The 21,016-nt window shown below is 39.5% G+C and overlaps 2 protein-coding genes across 2 annotated transcripts in view; one reads left to right on the top strand and one right to left on the bottom strand.

Annotated features, from left to right (window-relative positions):
• The window catches only part of LOC101401271 (hyaluronidase Ccc Hy-4-like), a 70,816-nt gene extending 56,832 nt beyond the window's left edge, over window positions 1-13,984 (bottom strand). The window contains exon 1 of the transcript XR_015552062.1: window positions 13,597-13,984. The gene's annotated coding sequence lies outside the window, so the exon portion shown is untranslated. The remainder of the gene's footprint in view (window positions 1-13,596) is intronic.
• A 293-nt stretch (window positions 13,985-14,277) lies between these two features.
• The window catches only part of WASL (WASP like actin nucleation promoting factor), a 69,269-nt gene continuing 62,530 nt past the window's right edge, over window positions 14,278-21,016 (top strand). Inside the window, exon 1 of the mRNA XM_004418738.3 lies at window positions 14,278-14,421. Coding sequence (XP_004418795.1) covers window positions 14,305-14,421 — 117 coding nt within the window. The 5' untranslated portion in view covers window positions 14,278-14,304. The remainder of the gene's footprint in view (window positions 14,422-21,016) is intronic.

The following is a 21,016-nucleotide window of genomic DNA, read 5'->3' as shown; positions in this document are numbered from 1 at the left end:
AGTGTACACTTTTTAGAAGCTTCACTGTGAAGAGGAGAGACACAGGTTAGAAACTAAACAATCAAGGTATGTTTTATTTTAATTTAATTATTTTAATACTCTCAAATGTATGTTCTTTGAGCATATTTATACATTGATCAGAAAGAGCCAATGGAAAAGAAAATATTTAAAATATAGGAGAAAGGTAAATCATTGATGGAGCAAGGTTACAGCAACGCAGAAGGCTTTAGGAAGGGCAAAATGCTATGCCTCAGTGAGCACAGAGAGGTCAGACCTAATGGGTACTTGAGTTACCTTCACCGTCACTTGAAGAATGGAATTCCAGTTGTCTGTTTTGTTAAAAAAAAAAAAAAAGTAACATCCTAAATTCAACGATTCTTATAAGAAATTTATAAGTGAATTTCTTTGTTATAAGAGATTTTAATGGTTATCTCCTATCTCATTACAAAGTATTTAAGATACTATACTCCATACATCATTAGTTTAGCAACCCTGGATAAAATTATAAGCTTCACTTGGGGCTCTCTCAGTCCTATAACTATCTGAGATAGATTTTTTTTTTCGGAATTATCACAGAATGTCTCTGAGTATCGGGCTGTGCTCTGAGGCAGAAATTTACAGACTAGAGTTTGTCATTCTTACTGGTTAATTTATCCAGTGCTATCTCATCGTTCTTGAATTCCTCATACCTTTATGATTTGCTAGCAAAAAACTATGCAATTATCTAGAACAAGGGTCAGCAAACGTTTTCTGTGAAGGGCTAGGTAGTAAATATTTAAGGCTTTGTGTGTCGTACAGTTTCTGTTGCAACTACTCAGCTCTGCCGTTGTAGCTTGAAAGCAGCGATCCACAGTGAGCTTAGCAGACAATTAACTTAAAAGTTCACAGATAATACTTAAAAGAATGAACATGGCTTTGTTCCAATAAAACCCTTATTTACCAAAACAGGCAACAGGCCAGATTAAGCTCTGGCAATAGTTTACTGACCCCTGCCCTAAAATTTACTCTAATCTCAGTAGATTCTAGATCTTAATAACCAGAGGCAACAATGTAATGCTATTTCACTGCTAATTTCACTCTTAGAATATCAATGACAGTTTCACTACCTCTTGCCTCATCACAGCCAGATAGCCAATTCCAAATAATTCAACTTCCCTGAAGATCTGTTGCCTGCAACCACCTTTATGGTTCAAATTTCAGAATCACCTAGCACTTTCAGTTGCAAACAACAGAAACCGACCCTGGATAACTAAAGCAAAAGAGAATTTATTGGAAGGATATCGTAGGGCTCATAAGTCAGCTCATTTCTCAAGCGTAAGTCAGCTCTCCTAGACCATCTTCCCGTTCTACTTGATATGCTAGTTTGCAGCATAAAATAACATCATGCTGAAATGGCCTGTAGATCAGGAAGTTGCAGGTCATCTAGGTGCCTTGGTCAAATAAATGAATGTTAGGGAGAGATAAACACCATCAAATACAGAAACCTGATACTTCAGGGACATTTCTGGCGGACATATAAAAACATCTCCTTCAAAATGAAGGACATGTTGCTATTCCTTCTGTATCTTTCCAGCAAGAATGGAGGCTTGGTGGAACTCTTTGGAAGGTTATGGCAATAGATATAATTGAGTGCCTTGTTTCAAGCTATTTATCCAATGATCTGAAAAGTGCTGTCATGGAATGGAGCCAAGGGTGAAAGAAGGCTCTCTAGTAAGTTCAGGCTGAGGTGAAGTGGTTTGTCAATTGTCCCTTATGACACAGTAAATCCAGGGTGCCTGGGAGAGCCCGAGGAAGACTGGTATGTTGTATGGACCTGTTTTAAGACAAGAAATTGTGACAGGGTGACACATTCTCCTTATGTGTGTCAGAACATGAATATGTGCGTGCATGTAGATACCATCATTATGTAGGAACTGAGTCAACATGGCAAGTCAGTTTCGATGCTTATTAGAGTTTTCCTCTTTTATCTATTCAAAGTCCCAGTCTAACTGAACATACCTTAAACATACAATAGCTTCAGTATGAAGAGTATCCATGTGAAAAAAAAAGTACTGCTATTCCACCATCTATATCTTCCTAACTATCTTAAAGAAGAAACGGACGTGTCAGAACGCATATATGTAACTTAATTTTTAAACCACTCGTTCATATTAGTTTAAAATGTTATCTTAGTCAAGGATCTTTTGGTTGCAGGTAATACAACCCCCCCCCCCCCCGTAAATAAGCCAAAAAGGAGGAATTTGTATAGGATAATGGAGTATTTCTCAGAACCCAAGAGCAGGAAGTAAAACAGGGCCTGCCAAAAGATGGAAACTAGGAACGGGAAAGGTAGCAGAGATGCAGGCTACTCTTCCATGTGTCTCCCTCTCTGAGGGTCCCATGATCTCCCATCTCTGCTTCTTTCTGTAAATCTGCTTCATTTTGATTTCTCTCTGCAAATTGCTTTCTATTCTTTCATGCACACAGCAGAAAATGGCCACCCCACATTCCTTGCATTTATATGTCCTTAGGTCATGCAATTAGCACATACTAACATCTAGAACATATGGTTCCCAGATCTCAGGAGACAATCCCTTTGATCGGCCCAGTGGACATTAGGTGTTCACTCCTGGTCCAATCTTCTATGGCCAGAAGGGCAAGGTCACAAAATATAAATGAGGCTATCACTACTCAGGGTCATGGACATCAGCTTTTGAAGAAGAGTAGGTATCTATTATAGGAAAATATAGAAAAGTAAAGATGATACGTGGAATCCAGTTATCAGTACATGATTTAAAAGCTAGGAATGCGCAGAAACCTTAAATGGGAAAAGTATAGACAAGAGGAAATGAATTTGGAAATATATGTATCTCTGAAGAAGATACAGGGACTGGGAACTTAGAAGGCCAAATAAACTTTCTAAGGCTATTTTAGCAAATAATAGTGTACTTGTTCCTGATATTTGCTACCAAACCAATTTCTCACCCTTCCTTTGCTCTGTTCTGTATTGTAGGGGGGTGACCCCTACAAGGTATAATTCTTAGCTTCCGAATCAAGCTGACTTCCAGCTGAGTTTGGCTAGTGAGAGGCACTGGCAGGATACTGGAGAAATGGGGAAAGAGAGAAGTCAGGAAATTTCTCCCCTTTCCCGAGAGGGTCTCTCTGGAGTAGACTGTGCCTCCATGGTCCCAGCTTCCACTGCATAGGCCAGCTGGGCTTCCAGCTACTGCTAGGTGACTCTGGTTCCCCCTTCTCCCTTTGTCCCTCCAGTCTCAAAGCTATAGTGACTTTCTACTGTTGCTAATCTCTGCTTCTACTGTCCCCTATTTGGTTTTTCAGCATTCCTATTGCCTATGAAAATTTCCTGGATTAAATTCATTCTGTCTTAAATACTTAAAGTAATTTATGATTTCCTAGTTGGACCATGATCAATAAAAGTACCTTTGAGGGTTTTTGATTGCCCAAGTTTCTCTGAAGTTTCAGGGCACTAGAGAGTCAGAGCTGAAGGCAAGAATCTAAACTTAAACTAAATATAAAGCTCCATATGCTTTAGGGGCTAAGAAATGGTCATTTTTTTACTTATCCCTGGTAGCAAGTGAAATCAAGATTAAGTGATGACCAAGAAGAGAACGACAATTTGTATCCAAGTACTCTTTTTCCTTAAACATTTGTCAGTATTGCCTTCCTCGGCCTGCTGAGCAGTAGTTACCGAGGGCTTTCACTGGCAGCTTATGCTTCAGGGTTGTCCCTAGTCTATTCAAGACTTTTGTGGGAATTTGCAAAAGGTGTTTCCTCTGGGTGCCAGGGCCCACGACTTGGCTAACAGAGTGTGAACTAGATTTCAGCTCATTCAAGTCTAGAAACTATCATTTGGCATGCAGTGAGTGCAAAGGAAAAATCATGGATTTAGAAACCTTCCAGCAAAAGGAACTACACTATTGGTGTACCTCTCCCAACCCCTGACAAGTCCATGCACCCAGCTCCCAGCTCCCAGCTGCTGGGAGTGTTGCCTGCTAATGGCTCACAGCTGCTCCCTTCTCCAGAGATTTGGCATGGACTTTGGCTAATAGTAGCCACCACCCAAACTGCTGCCTCCTCCTAAAGCCAACAGCTGAGTGTGTAATAAGTGACATACAAAAAGGCTGATCCTCTTGCCTCCGGGTGACATTTCTGTGGTCATTTAATGCTCCAGAGCCTCATCCTTTGTGGATCAGGCTAAGGCTAGACTTCATGTGAGGCACCTGAGACGCCATTTGTGTGGCTATTTCCCCTTCCCTGTGCAGCTTCCTTCATTCCCTCATAAGTGTTTCCTGAAGAACATTCCCTCAATAAATCATGTGTTCCTGAATCCCTGTCTCAGGCTCTGCTTCTAGGGAACCTGGTCTAATACAAGCACTAATTAAGATTTTTTTTTTAATCTCTAGAGAAGGACAAATAGATTCTGGAGAAAGATAGTAATAATTTAAACAATAAGTTATATTTAGTAATCTTGTATTAAGATTTAGGGATTCAATCTTAAAATAATAGGCAAATTTGTAATTATTGATGAGATGACAAAATATTTTTTTGATATTGAGAACTCAAGAACTGAGAAAACAGAGCTAGGAAATAAGTTTTAAAACTTGTTCTACACTCTATAGGGTTTTCAGGTTATACATATTTATATGCATAAAGTACCTATAAATATGGCTGAGTAGTGTGATCTAACATTCTTGAAAATGTTTTTTGTGGGAGATCCTTGAACTTTAGTTCTATTTAGTAGTAACAGCTACCATTTACTGAGCAACCATTAAGTGCCAGGCTTTATAGCAGGTGCTGTTACATACATGATTTCAATTTTACTCCCTACAACGATCCTATGAGATAGGTATTATCTCCATTTTACAGATGAGAAAACTGAGGTACAGTGAAGTTAATTTGACCACTGTAGAGCTGATCTTCAATCTAGGTCTGTCTGACTATGTTTGTGCCTTTTCCGTTTTCAGGCATAGGTGAATGAGGAGTCTGAACTACGTAATTGCTAAGGTCCTCTCCGCCTCTAACATACTGATTCTAAGTAAAGATATTGAGCTGAATCACTCCCAAACAAGGAATAAGGAACTTATTCTAATGTGACCACTGACTCAGGCTAAATTATTTGAGTGTTCAATGTTTTTACTCATCTATTAAAAAATAATAATAATATTAACTTCTAGCCAAGGGGAATTGAGAGGCATGACTGATTTAACAATTATCAAGTATTGTACAACCTAGTTTTGAATATAAATGATACATATTAGATTGATAATTCCATTAAACCATAGTCACCAATTACTCACTCCTTTCTGCTGAGGTAATTGAAAGTAGGATTTTTATGCTTAGGGGATTGTAATGCTTACCACCCCTGCTTCCAATGGACGCAGACTTATAAGGCTTATATATTCATTTTTATAACAAACAAGTATTTGTAATAATGAAAAAATAACATTGTTTATATTCTTTTTTTTTTTTTAAAGATTTTATTTATTTATTTTTCCCCCCAAAGCCCCAGTAGATAGTTGTATGTCACAGCTGCACATCCCTCTAGTTGCTGCATGTGGGACGCGGCCTCAGCATGCCCGGAGAAGCAGCGCGTCGGTGCGAGCCCGGGATCCGAACCCGGGTCCGCCAGCAGTGGAGCGCGCTCACCCAACCACCAAGCCACGGGGCCGGCCCTGTTTATATTCTCTTATGCACAGCCTTTTTACCCATTACTTTTTAAAATGCTGGATGTCTTTTAAATCCAAAAAATACGAGATTGATTATATACTTTTGAGCTGAAAAGGACTTTAGCAATCATTAATTCATTCCTTTCATTTCACAAATCAGTAAATGGAAGAATACAGAGGTTGAGTGACTTTACTAAGATTACACGGCTAGTTAATAACAGAACTCAGATTAGAACAAGCTAATCTGTTGGCTCTAGCAGCTGTTTTGCCAGATGTGAACAATGAACACATTGTGTCTACAGATTTTACCCTATCTAGGCTTTAAACTAACAAGGATAAATCCCAGTGGTTTTTATGAGTTCCATCCCAAAAAAGGAATGGGATTCAGATACAGTCTTTATAATGCTCTATGTTTTATATGCTGGGGGAGGGGGAGGTTGTTGGTAGAGGTTAATTTAATCCCTTGGATGACCTTTTGAAGGTCAGCCTAGTGTAATCACTAGGAGGGCTTTTATAAACATAGATTGATGAGTCCTACCTCTAGCAGTTCTGATTCAGTTTCTGATTCTCATTACTGACTGGAGAGTGGGACCTGAGGATTTCTATTTCTAACAAGTTCCCAGGTGATGCTACTGCTGCTAGTGGTGGGAGCCACATTTTGAGAGCTACTGGTCTATCTCCCCCAGTCCCTGGGGATGGCTAGTCTACTTTTTGTACCGGTTCTTGTTTTCACCTGTTTCTAATACTCCTGGTAGTGGACTTGCTTTCCCAGACCAAGACAAGCCGTGATTTACTACTCTGGCAATTCCATCATGCTAAAAACTATTCTCCCCAGAAATCCCTAACAATATACCCCACATTTCTCCTCCCAGACTTGGCCCCTGATACCTAAGCCTGCTCAGGAAAAATAAAATCACTTTGTGCCCTGGACTTCAATTAGCTTGCTGGGCTGTCCGAGGTAGAGGCCATTCCTGTCTACTGCTGTTAGCCACAACCCCTCTCCCTGTTCCCTTTAGGTTGTGGGCAGATTTCTGCATATTGTATTTTCTCTCAGGTACTCTCAGAATATCACATGTTAGTACTATGTGGAAGAGTTTGGACAAGACTATATGTTTTTTTGGTGCCGGCCCTGTGGCATAGTAGTTAAGTTCACGCCCTCCACTTCGGCAGCCTGGGGTTTGCAGGTTCGGATCCCAGGCATGGACCTACGCACAGCTTATCAAGCCATGCTGTGGCAGGCATCCCACATACAAACTACAGGAAGATGGGCACGGATGTTAGCCCAGGGCCAATCTTCCTCACCAAAGAGAGGAGGATTGGCAACAGATGTTAGCTCAGCGTTATTCCTCCTCACCAAAAAAAAAAAAGGACTATAAGTTTTCTTGATTTCAGAGCATGTCTATCTTTGTACCTTATGAAAAATGTTCACATATTGTTCCTTGAGTCAGAAATGATCATTTGATCTACAAATATACATTTAATATTGTATACGTTCAATATTAAGAATAAGAAGATATAAAGATTAATAAGACATGATCCCAACTCTCAAAGAGCCTTCAGGCTGATGGAGGAGACAGACATTTAAAAAGTAATTGTAGGGGCCAGCCCCATGGCCTAGTGGTTAAGTTCAGCACACTCCACTTCGGCGGCCCGGGGTTCAGCTCCCAGGCACAGACCTACACCACTTGTTGGCGGCCACGCTGTGGCGGCAACCCACATACAAAATAGAGGAAGACTGGCACAGATGTTAGCTCAGGGCAAATCTTCCTCAAGCAAAAAGAGGAGGATTGGCAACAGACGTTAGCTCAGGGTGAATCTTCCTCAGCAAAGAGAAAAAAAAGTAATTATAATTTCCAAATGGTAAATCTGTATATCACTGGCTTTGACAACATATTATGATATATTAAAATGACATACTACAATTTTCTTTAATGGATTGGCTAAACAGCTATTCATAGATAAATGACATCAAAGTGTATAAACTTATAGTATCAATCCATTCAACCATTACTAACTTTCTAAGGACAAATAACCTAGTTAATGTGGAGGAAAAAAAAATTTGCTAGTTCTTACTAAAGTGAAAAAATGGAGTAAAAAGACTGCTTACTTCCTAGAGACAAAGTTTTACAGTCTGTAATATGCATGTAATGCAGTATAAAAAATGCTACCACCCTGATAAAATTGGAAAGCAAGTATTATTTATGTTTAATATATTATTGCTTTATCTTTAAAAAGACTTCCTCCCAAGTTATTCAATGTCCTAAAGTTCCCACTGTCTGTTGCCATCCTCTCCCAACTGAATTAACTAGCTGCTGAGTGCCTATTAATACCTTTCCTATGTTCAGGGAATTTCTGACCTTATGAATCTACAGATCCCTAAGGTTGAACTTGAAATTTCAGGCTCTCTTGCAGCTAGGGCACAGGTATGTGATTTTCATCTAAACAGACAAACCCATTGGCAACTGTGATTTCAAAGCACATAAAGAACAACGTGGCACAAGGACTCCATTCTGGCAAGGGTGGCAGCAGAAATATACAGCTTTTAGAAACCCAGAAGAGATTCTAGTTTCTAGTTCTCAGCTTTAGCAATGGATTTACAGAGTCTGTGTCCAGAGACAATGACAGATGAGGGCTCACTGGAGCAGTTCCAGAGTGAAAACTTGGGTATGGTTTCTACTTGCATTTGACCAACAGGCATTCCAGAAAGAGAGGAGAAAAATCTGCGTGGAGAAAATGATGAGAAAACAACAAAGGAAAACTTTCCAGTACTAAAGGACATGGCTTTTTAGACAGAAGGGGCCTTTGATATTCCCAGTACAACGAATGTAAAAAGATCCCACTATGGTACATCATCAAATTTCAGAATTCCATGAGCAAACAGAAGATCCTAAAAACTTCTAGAGATAATAAAAAGTCACTCACAGGAGGAGCATCAGAATAACATCATATTTCAATAGTAATGTTGAAAATTAGAAATCAATGGAATAACACCTTCATATGCTGAAGGAAACTGATTTTCAATCTGAAATTCTATACCTTGTTAAACTATCAGCCAAGGGGGCTATTAGAATAAGACATTATATGACAGCAAGGTCTCAAAAATTTTACTTTCTACACATTTTTTCTAGGGAAGCCGCTAATGGATATACACTACCAAAACAAGGGAATAAACCAAGACAGATAACAAAGGATCCAAGAAACAGAGGGCCCAGGGCAGAAAAGAGGTGAAGAGGAATTCCAGACAACAGCCATGTAGCCAAAAGAGCAACAGTCTAGATTAATATTTCATGGTGGAAGGCCCTGGGAGAGAGGTCTCTGATTAAAAGAACAACATTAGTGGATCTAACAGATTTCTGATATATTTGATTATGTGCAAAACAGGATGGGGTGAGATTTTGTAGTTGTTAAGGAATATAGAAGAAATTAAAAAATCAAGCAAAAGAAAATTTGAGGAACTCATTGGGGGAAAAAAACCAACAAAATTAAAGTGGTACAAGAATGTAAATATAATCATAGTGCAATACTTGATTCAGAGAATAACACACATTGTTCTGTGTGATAATGATTTAAACACATTTGCTGTAACTATACTAGGGAGGAGAAATGGAGGAGTGATAGTTTAAGAGATAAATCTTCACTATTCATAATAGGTAGTTAATAGATAATGCTTTAAATTGATCAATCAATACACAGCAGCTTAGCACATTATTTAGAAATACACATGTAAATACCAGAAAAAAACACTTCAAAGTAGATGTCTCTGGGGAGAGCAAATGGAGATAGAGAAGAAAGCACTGAGCTCATATTTTGTTGTTGTTGTTATAACCTTTGTAGTACTATCTTATTTTTTAAATTATGTGCATGGATCACTTTTATAAAACTTTTATAAAACTAAAAATTGATTTAAAAAACGTTATATGGTAGAGGACACCATATGCTTCACCCCAATACTTTCAGTGAGGTAATGGGGACAAATGGCATCTTCAGGTTATCACAAGTATCCCGGCTGCCTACTCATCCATAATGTAAATTGACCTTGAGCACATTATAATAAAGAAGCCAATATTTTCTCCCTCTCATCTGGAATAATTAAACTGAGAGCCACTGACTATTCATTAAAGGTAAAGAGCAGTGGCGAGAAAACCAGTAAGTGGCATCCTGGGTACTGTAACATATTTAGCTCTTCAAATCATTTCTTGAATAAATGTGAATAAATACATAGATACCTATGTATTAGGTATCTGGAGACGAGGCCATATAGTGGTAGTAACTATCACTGGTAATTCACTAGCGCGAATAAGAATTCAATTTTCCATTAACATCAATAAGAAATCAAAATGAATTGTAAATAAGCTATCTATTCCTAAAAAAGTAAGCCCCAAAGTGGCTTGTACTCAAAATGAATTGTAAAGGGAGAGGGAAGAAAAATAGCTGGCTAGCTTACTTTTCAAGATTTTAGTTGATAAAAAATAAAATAGTTAACATTTAACTTCGGAAAACAAGTACTAGGACAAATTCTCTTCAACACTGCTATATGCAACATTTACACAAAAATGTGCAGGGATTTTTTTTACAATGTAAACATTTTAAACCCATGACACTTGGAGGATGCATGGGGGAAGTGACCTTCATCACCCTTGCAGTATCCAGGTTTGCTGTTGGCTCTAAAATTCCGTTCTGCCATAATCAGGCATCATGTCAGTACCAGTAATTATGGCTACAATGGCTGCTGAATGCCATAGATCCCTGCGTGCAGCTCCTTCCATGCTCCCCTACAATGAAGGGGGTCACTACATTTTAAACTATTAATATTAGCATGGGAAACAGGGTGTTTCAGAGCACTTGTAACAGTACACAAACAATCATATTTATAAAGAAGAAAAGTAGATTAACAAAGAACGAGGACAGGAGAAATTTGCAAAGTACAATGATAACAGCAGGGAATGCATCTGAAAATATGCCCTCATTTCCATAAATAAGCTACTCTAACGTTTTCTGTTAAAATGAGGACTTTACCTCAAAGGATCATCGCAAAGAAAGAAGAAAATAAAAGTACTAGAATAGATTCTAATTGAGTCAAGGAAAGTCAAATGGAAGAAATTAAACTTCAGAATTGCCTTATTCTTAGTTATATTTATAAACATTTTAATACAGCATACGCATTTTATATATGTATGAAGATAAACTCCCTACAGTTTTCTTAACCTAGCTTACAAACTTCAAGATACTTAGTTGAAGGGAAATAGAATCCTTCTCATTTCCTGGATCAAATCCAGTCTCTCAAACTGGGTAAAAAGAATTTGAGATAAGAAAATAACTTGCCAAAGAAAACAGAGAGAAAGATGTCTTGTGTTCTGCCAAATAGAGGATATGCTATCAAGAATGAAAGGAAGAAAGGACTTGCTGAAACTTTTGAAACAAATACAGCCAGTACTGCCTGGTCTCAGGATGAACACAGAAAAATAGAATCCTTGTATGCATGGTAAGGGGGCATAACCCCAAATATTGCCTGTGCACATACTCCAAAGAGTAAGGAAGTCATATTTCCAATGCAATGTTCACGCTTACATTTCCCAGGTTTTAAGAACAAGGAGTTGGATGGAAAAAGCCGAGAGAAAAGGAAAAATAACAACGGAGTAGGAAATAAGAACTTATATGGCAATTTTGTAGACAAAATGCCGTATTTAAAATTTTGAGGAAGAGTTACAGAAATGGTTTGGGCTCGAGAAAAATGTCTATGGTGGTTACAATTTTCAATCTTCATTTCCAAAGAAAAAAGAACAAGGGCAAATAGTCAGAAAATTGCACTTGGAAACAGATTAAAATATTAAAATTTTCCTGAAACAAAGAAAAAAAAAAGCAATTAAAACAATAAATAGTCTAGGCCAACAAGAGGTTGTGAAATGATTGGAACCCAGTAGCTCTCAGCATGGGACAGATTCCTCATTTCATAACTACTGTCCATTCACTTATCCTCCCCTAGCTTCTTTTTTTTACAGCCCTCTTCCACATCTCTCTCTCTACCATCTTCAAAATAGTTGGGTGGACTAAAAGTTTTAAAAGCTGGCATTCTAGCATAAAAATTGCTACCTTTCAGTTTTTATTAATTAGAAACTACTATGATTCTGTCTCTAGATTTATAGTTTTGAAAGTTTTGTTATTCGGTATACTGGGACATACATAGCCAACGTGACATAACATATAGCCTAATTAGAAATTCTCCTAACAAATTATGCCCCAAATTCACCATTATATATTTAGAGAATTACATAGAGTTCTAAATATGAAGGACAGTTTTCGAAGTATCAGGCTTAGAACAAAGGTAAAAATATACATCTCCACTCTTGATCCCTTAGCTAAGAGAAGGCAGAGCAGACCATAGGCAACGATGGTTAATGACGGACAAGTAATATTTGAGTAACCACTATGTATCAGGTACTTTACATATGCTATCTTGGTAAATTTTACTTTGAAGTAGGTATAATTATCTCTATTTATACTATACCTTTATTAAATACAAATTATTTTCATTTTACGCATGAGGAAACAGAGACTTGGAGAAGCAACTCCTCCAAAGCTTACGAGGTAGCGTATAAGGTTTTAAGTGGAAGAAAAAGAACTCCAATTTAGGCCTATCTGAAGCCTGTTCTTGTTACTATCCTGATTCACACGTTTGAAGATATTAGGGCTCTAACTTCTATCATTTCTCAAGAATTTGTAATGCTTTCCACTATCACTCTGGTTTTAATTTATAGGAACCTCACTTTTGATAGAAAAAACAAACTGATTTATCTTCTAGGTTTATTTTGCTAGCTCTGTAATCCAGAGGCAACTCCAAGTTTGCATTTCTACTATTGCCTTTCTAAACTCAATTATTTTCTAAAAAGTCCACCAGCTGTTTTTAAATCACTTTTTCCCTTAACATTATTAATCAAGTTTAATTTTGAAATATCCATATTTTGTGTGAGGACTCCCAGGACTACATGATCTCATTTTCCTTTGTAGATTTACTCCTACTTAGCTAATTTCATCAAAGCCAGTTTTAATTTAAAATTTTTGTAATATTTTCAAAGTGCATCGATAATAGTTTATCAATCTGTTTAGTCCACCCGAGATTTGTATTGGAAGCTATCAGTGATATTAAAATCAAATCGTTTTACCAAATTTTATTTGGCATAGAATGGATGTCTTAAGTTTAATAGATGGTAACTTCTTTGTTTATTGAAACTGAATAATTAGCAAACATGGTGGTCCAGTTTATCCAATAAATGCTAATTTGTTTAAAGTGGAGAAGTCAGATGCTTATTGTATAGTTCACAGTAGTATCGTTTATCATTTCCCTATTCCAAAACCTCATTTTACAACAGTTGTTTAGTATTTAATTTACTGAACAAAAGGGGTTATCTTGGGTAACGTTCAATATTCTGAGGCATACAAATTAAAAAAAAAAAAAACCTGAGATTTACTTTTAAGGATTAAACCAGATAATCTATTTTCCTGTCTGACATCCCGAAATGGGCACATTCATTTTGGATAAAAAGTAAACAAGGGCTTCGGGGTTTGAGAGAAAGAAAAAGGCAAGAAGGGGAAAAAAAGGAATATTTTCCAACTCACAAGACAGAGGGAAAAAATGTGTTCAGGGCCCGTAAGAGAAAAGACGTTGAAGTCAAAGGTTACAAATACATTTACCCCACGTGACACACCAGGCGGGCGGTAGAAATCTTTTCTACGTGCGTTTGTTTTTTGTAACATCTATCAGCAAGATCTCTCTTTCACAATACTGGGAGAGGCCTGTTTGTTCCTCCACTCCCACTGCTGAAGTCTGGACAAAGTTTGAGAAACCCCAAGCACCTGCGGCTCTAACCGAAACCGGCGAGCAGCCCAGGGAGCCCGTCACTTCTCCCCAATTTTCCGTCTCCAGCTTCCAGACCTTTTTCAAACGCGGTGTGAACATCCGGGTTCCGCGCCCCAGAAATAAGAGCTATTCCGGGGAGGGGGGCCTAGGGCGGCACTGACGCTTCGTAAAGGTGTACGTCTGCAAAAGAGGAGACGAGCATCCTCCTCTCTCCAGGCGGCAGCCGCTGGGGCCGAGTTCCCAAAAGACAAGTCAAGAGGCCGGTTCCGACGCCCAGAACCGCAACCCCGCGTCTGACCGCGCAGCCCGCGTCTCGACCGGAAAAGGGCGGGGCCTCGGGCCGGCGCGGCGGGGCCGACCGCGGCGTGCGGGGGGGTTCCTCCCGGGGCCCGGTCCGCAGCCGCGCGTTTCCGGCGCGCTCCCCCGCGTCCCGCGTCCTGTGGTCTCGCCCGCCCCCGCTGCCATGTTGGATTGTGCGGCCGCCGCCGCCGCCGCCGAAGGAGGGTTGGAGGAGGAGTTGGGAGTTTAGCGCAGTCGCCGGAGTCCGAGGACAACGGCCATCCGGCCAGAGCCTAGCCGGTCGGGAGCGGGGAGCTTCTCTTTCTCGGCGCGGCCCGCGGTCGGCTGCTCCTTCTCTTGGCCGCCTTCTCCCCGCGCCGGAGGAGCTGCGAGATGCTGCGCCTCTGACTCCCCTCCTCCCGCCCTGTCACCGAGAGGGGGGACTAGCGCTCGCCCACTCGCTGGAGGAGACGGCCCTGGACGCCCAGCCCAGCCGGCGAAACCATGAGCTCCGGCCAGCAGCAGCCGCCGCCACCGCGGAGGGTCACCAACGTGGGGTCCCTGCTGCTCACCCCGCAGGAAAACGAGTCCCTCTTCACCTTCCTCGGCAAGAAATGTGTGGTCAGTGGCCGAGACCCGCGTCCCACCCCCGACGTTACCTCACGGGCCGGGCTGGCGGGCCGGGAATTGGGAGTGGGGAAGGAGGCGGGAGCGGCGCGGGGACGGTCTGGCTGCCTCTCAGGCCTCCCGCCGGCCCGCGCCCCGGCCCCGCGTCGGCGCACTGGCCTCGCTCCCCGGATGCGAGCAGTGCGGGCCGGGGCGGCCGGACGCCGCTTCCCGGCGCTGCCCGGGAGCAGGGAAGTGTCACCTCCGCAGGCCGGCCCTGGAGCCCTGCTTGGCCAGGCCCGGGTCCGCGCCCTTGCAGCTGGTTCAAACTTTACTTTCAGGCCACACGGGGATTTTCTTCTTGCACGAGCTGCTTAGTCTTAGAAACTGGGCCCTGTAGCTTCACCTCCTGCCGCTCGATCTGGGAGTACCTTCACAATGCCAGAGGTTTCAGGAGTGTGTAGGTCGGGGAAGGAAGCCCAAATATGAATGAAGCGGAACCATAAGGTGGTTTTTAATCCGCCTTTCTGATCTCAGGAGGGCATGAAGTCGAGGGCATCGGTTCAGAACGAGGGCAGGAAATGCTGCCGCTCACCATTGCAGAGAAACAGTTTATTTCTCCAGCAGTCTCGCCCAGGCCTGGTTTCTACTCTCCTCCCCACTGATTTTTTCCTTTGCATCGGTGGGAGGTGCTGCTCTCCCCATAACCGTGCGTAGGGGAGCCGCAATCTCGAGTAGTTCTTGGCCTTTTGGGGCCCGAGAATGGTTTTTAGATTGGTGCTGTGCGGCCTGTTCCAACCCCAGATGGCCGGTTGGGAGCAAGCAGTTCTGTGGGAAGGGGAATGTGTTTTGTTGACGGAAGCATTCATTACATTGGCTGCTGGCACTTCTGGGGGTGGGGAGGTTCTGCTCGATGGTGCAGGCCTTCGTAGGCTGCATCTTAACTGCGGTGGCTGGGTGGAACTGTGGTTGGGTTTGTTGAAACGTTGTTTGGGTCCCTTTCTCCCCTCTTTGCTTGTTAGAACGTACAGAGTATGTGCCACTGGAACCCAGGAAACACCTAACGAAATGTCAACAGCGCAATACTTTTTGCAACTTTTCTTAGTAGTGTTAAATGTGTCAAGCCAGACTACACCTGCTTGTTCAAGAAGTTAGGATTAGACAATTTCTGGAGGTTATCGGATTAATTGTTAACTTGATGGGAGTCTACCCTTTGTATCCTATGCCATCCTGTTGGAGTTTGAATCATTACATTCAATTCAGATGTGTTTCAAAAGTTAGACCTACAACTTTAAAGATAATCAAGCCTCCACCCTCCTCCCTTTTTTAAACAAATGAGAAAACTGAGCCAGTGAGCCCAAAGTCACACAACAAGTTAGTAATGTAACCAGAACTAGAAAACCAGGACTCCTGATGCCTAGTCGGTTGTGCTTTCCACTGCAGCACGTTGTTTTAGAAGGGTTTTTTTCTTGTTATGGACTTATTTCTAAAAGTGGTGTTGAAGGAGTAATCACTTCTTTTTTTGCACCAAAAACTGATATGATTAAAGTGTAAGATTCTTAAAGAAGCACTAATTTTTTCTTATTTTCCGTTTAGGATAATCTCGAGCACGTTGAATGTTATATTATCTGCAAATGAAAAAAAAAAATTTGCTAGTTTATTACATTTGCTATGTAATCTGTATTAGAAATGAAGTAGTTCTATGTTTTACATACCAGATGCAATAACTTTAGGCAGGAAGGACATTACATTTACGCACAAGTATACTAACTAATTGCTCTTTGCTTACCTGTAATGGTTACTGGTTTCAAAAAATGACAGATGTGGAAGAATACTGTGATAGAGAAAGATAGTGTTGCTTACTGTTTAGCATAAGTGAATTGCTGAATAAACTGTCAGTATTCAGTGCTCAATTTCTATATGTCATCTATTATTAATCAACTTTACCTTTTGTATTTCTGTCATTTAAAACCACACTGTTATAGTTACCTGCTCTTGTGGTATGAAATTGTTGCGAAGATTAACTTCAATATTTGAAGTCTCCAATTATTAGAGAGTAAAGTAAGAATGATATTTTAATTTTTTGGAACAATGTTTTTTTCCCTTTGCTGACTATGCTGTTTTTTGTAGTTTAAAACAACACTGAAATACATGGTCTCATAAAAAAATCCAGCAATAAGATTTACAGGTCAGACCAAATTTGTTAAGCAAGAAGTGTAGTCAGAACCCTATCTAAGATTCCAAAATGAGACAGGAATAGTCATAGTTAATAGTCCCAGTTCTTGAGTTTCATTCCTTCTCGCCCTCAACAGATATGTATTGAGTAACTAAATGTTGAAGTTAATGCTTGCCCTCAAGGAGCTTACTGTGTCTAAAAAGGAAAACAAATGTGTAAACTGATGAAGTCGGTACTTCAGAGTGATGTCTAAGACATTGTGTGTAACAATGGAAAATGTCTTGGCTTTGTAGTCAGCAGACCGGAGTTCAAACTCATGTAGTCACTTTGGACAAGTTTCTTAAGCTCCCTGTCCTAGAATTGGTTTTCTCATCTCTAAAATAGGGATACTATCTCATGGGGTGGTTGTGTGAATTAGAAGGACTGTATGTAAATATGTGGATGCTGTTATTTTTATAAAGGTTTAGGCGATCAAAAGAGAGGATGAGTAAAAGCTTTAGAGAATGGGTGATACCTGAATACTCAAGATTAGTAGATACTCCCCAGGTTGATGAGAGGTATGAAACAGCTTGGAAAGTCAGGGGACCTACTAATAGTATGTTATGGAGCAAGGGGGGTTTCTGCTTGGGTTCTCAAATTTAGGTACACATTGGAATCATTGTGGAGATTATTACAAATGCCTATGGCTAGACCAAATTCCTAGGTGATATTCAAATTCAGTGGGTCTGAGGTGGAACTTGGGCATTTCTATTTTTAGCAAGCTTAACAGAAGACTCTACGCTATATCACAGTTTGAGAACCACTGCTGAAGCCCTTTGTGTTCTGATAGGGTAATCCTGAAGCACATTGGAAATGTTAATAGGTTTTCCTTCAGTCTTTGGTCTGTATTTTGTGAGTTAAGGTTAAATTAAGTTAAAACAAGTTACTTTAGTACAGCGTTTCTCTAACTCCTTATATATCAATTTGTATTTCATAGATGTAAAAGAGAGATACAGGAAGTATTGAGAGAGAGAGAGATATGGGGAAGTATTGCACTAGTTAGTGGGGAACCACAAGATCAGATTTGACTTTTAGAAAGTTTGAGAAGAAAGGTAGAGGCACTATAGAAGGTGGATTGAGGATTGTGAGAGTGGAGACAGAGGAGATCAGATAGGTGTTTACAGTAGTCCACATGAACCATGATGAGGGCCTGAATTAAGGCAGCGCTGGTGGGAATTCAAGGACAATTAAAAAGACTCTAGTAGGAGTTCGTCCCCCTTAGATATAAGGGGTGAGGGAAAGGAATTGGGATAAAGGCAGTTATAATCACTAGCAGAAAAACTATGCAGAAGTATACATCTCTCACTAGGTGGAAGTTTGCCCAGATGTTAATGATTCTCTAGGTTGGTGATTGGTTTCATGGAGGAAGTGAATCTTCAGTAAATCTATTGTTTTGCCACAATCTATTGTTTTGTTCCGTAGTTTTTTAGGATAGATGTTTTGTGAAAGTTGAGGTTTCATTTAAAGTTATATGTAATATATAAATATATGTTATGTACTTTTACATAAAGTAAATAATTCTGATGCAATAGTTCTGATGTGGTATTTTCTTAGAACATTTAAGGTTTAAAAACAAGATTATCACGTCTTGTTTTGTAGTTAGTTCTGTTGCTTTTCATGTAGTGTGATTTAACCTGTTTTCCATAAAGAGTATATACCATCTTGCCAAGTAGAATTTAATATATATAGTCCTGAATAAGTAAGAATTTTCAAGGGTTGGAAAAAATAAAACCTTATACTAGCCCTCTACAAATGTCTCTGATCCAAAAGGATTGGGGTTAGTAATGTTGTTGACTGTTACCTTTCCCTGCCATACTCACCTGGTTTGTTTGTTTCAAGGTTTAGTGATACTTAAGAAGCCATTTTTATTAAACAACTTTAATCTTCATTTCCTTTAATTCCTTAGCACTTGTTTTAACTTGCTTAAATTCTTTAGGTTTTTTTCCTTTGTTTTCTTACCCTACGTGTAATTCTGGAAGATCAGACTTTATGCCTACATAGTCTTCTATATAATTTTTGTAACATTTAGCATACAGATCACTGAATACTTATTGATTGAGTAATTATAGTTGCTAACTTCCTTAGGAGCTCATTCAGCATTTGTCATTGCTTGATCAGGTTGTTAAAACCTTCAGTTTCTAATGCAGATGTTATCTGGACTTATGTCTTCATTAATTAGGAGAACAAAGTGGTTTAATTCTGTTGCTGAACGAATACAATATAGGTGGTCGCAGTAGCTGTCCCACAGTTACTTTGTTTCTGTTCTAAATTCTTAAATAGGTTTCGAGAGAGAGGTACCTAGAGGGATCCTTGTCTTGATGAAGGCTTGAGTTAAGGTAGTACTAGTGGGAAGTTAGGGCTGAAAATGTATTTCACCTTGAGTAATGTAGTAGAAGAAAAAAGGTTCAAGTTCATGGGATTTGGAATACACAAAGATGAGAAGGCAGCCTGTTTAGTATAGAGGAAAAAGGTGAGTACAAAAGTGTGTGTCATACAGAGTGGACTGTAAGCACAGGAGGAGCTTTAGAAAAATCCAGTAGATCTGGGTTATAAATCCTATTTCTTGTTATTCTTAGCTGTATAATATAGGCAAATTTCTTAACCAGTATGAGCCTTGGTTTCTAGATTTATAAAATGGGCATAGACGAGGATTTTAGAGAATAATGCAATGACGTATGTAAAGCACTTAGAGTGCCTGATACTTAGTAAAGTGTTCAGGAGTTTGGAGAAGCATGTGAAAGAATGTTGTCGTTAATACTGTTCACTTCTTGGTCTAGATTTCCTGTTACTGGCAGGGAGGTTTAAAGTAAAATTTTGAGCTCTTGTATTTTGTTTTGATTTAGGTAGATTCTTAACAATTTTGTTTAAAGTCAGTTAATTATAGAGTATGCAAATTAAGAGCGAAGAGTTAAGCAGCAGCTGGAACAAGTTACTCTGGGGAGTTTCTGGGCAGCCTTAGCCCCCCTGGCTGCTGGCTGAAGACGAAAAAAGGGTTACTGGTATAAGAGGTTAAGAGTTCCTGGGTTTTAGTCCATGCTTTGCCACTAATTAATTGTGAATGTGCGCTAGAATCTCTGCATTCCTGAATCTCACTTTCCTAATCTGAAAATGAGGGGTTAGACAAGATATCACCACAGTCCTTCCAGCTTTAACATTCTATCACTAAATATTCTAGATGCCAGGGACTCTGTAGCAGAGAAAGAACAGCCCTCCTGCTAACCTTGGCATATGTGTGTTTTGGGCAATGGGGACAAAAGATAGTGTATATCTAAGTGAAAGGTGGATAATCTCAAATTATTTCATTGCAAATTCCCATTTCTAACTCACCTTTTTCTAAGCATCACAACTTAATAGGCATTTCACTTTAAAAAAGACCAGAATAAACAATTAAAAGGTGTTAGTAATAGAATAATCAGCTCTCAACTAATTTTGAGTCATTAATTATTCCATGTTATTACAAGGAATTTTTGGCTTATTAGAAGTATAGTGCCTCTTAATTAAGATGGTTTATTTTTAAGAGTTTCTCTTTTATTAACCAATTTCATCTAGAACCTTATTTCTTACGTGAAATTGTATTAGTGATATGATAGTTGGGTGTTACATTTTATTGCTTATTGTCTAAGGTAAAAAAAGTTTACGTTTTTAGTTTGTGTTAGACTCAATAGTTATAGTGAACTGACTTGGTCATTTTAGAGACTGAGTCAGAGTCGAGGTTTAAAAGAGCAGATAGAGTTGAGCTTCATTATAAATTATTCTGTCTAGGAATCATAGCTTTGATCCCATAGATAAGAACCCAGCATTATTAATATAGAGTTCACTTGCACTGTAAAGGTCCTGAAGGCAACACAAGTTCATGCATTCTTGTCCACAGTAATATAATATATAGTGTTAACTGTAAATATAATTCTCACTGGTATATGACTGAGCAGTCTAGTATGTTTAAGTATAGTTGTTCCTTGGTATCTATAGGGGATTGGTTCCAGGAGCCCCTCGGATACGAAAATCCTTGGATCCTCAAGTCCGTTATATAAATGACGTAGTATTTGCGTATAACTTATGCATATCCTCCTGTATACTTTAATCATATCTAGATTACTTATAATACCTAATACATGTAAATGCTGTGTATATTGTTGTTATACCGTATTGTTTGGGGAATAATGACAAGAAAAAAAGTTTGTACATGTTCAGTACAAATGCAGCCGTTGTAGGCCTTTGGATCTGCGGTTGGTTGAATCTGCGGATGGAGAACCTGAAGATATGGAACCCGTGGATATGGAGGGCTGACTGTATTAAGTCTTGTTTAGTAATTGGAAGATGTTTGGCATATTTGAGTATATTAATAAATATAATGTGACAAAAATATATCCTGTTTTTATTTATTCTATCTATATC

Source organism: Ceratotherium simum, chromosome 1 (genome assembly GCF_057802395.1).
Source record: "Ceratotherium simum simum isolate JZ-2026a chromosome 1, ASM5780239v1, whole genome shotgun sequence".
NCBI lineage: Eukaryota > Metazoa > Chordata > Mammalia > Perissodactyla > Rhinocerotidae > Ceratotherium > Ceratotherium simum.
Note: the sequence above shows the minus strand (reverse complement) of the source record. Positions and strands in the feature narration are given on the sequence as shown.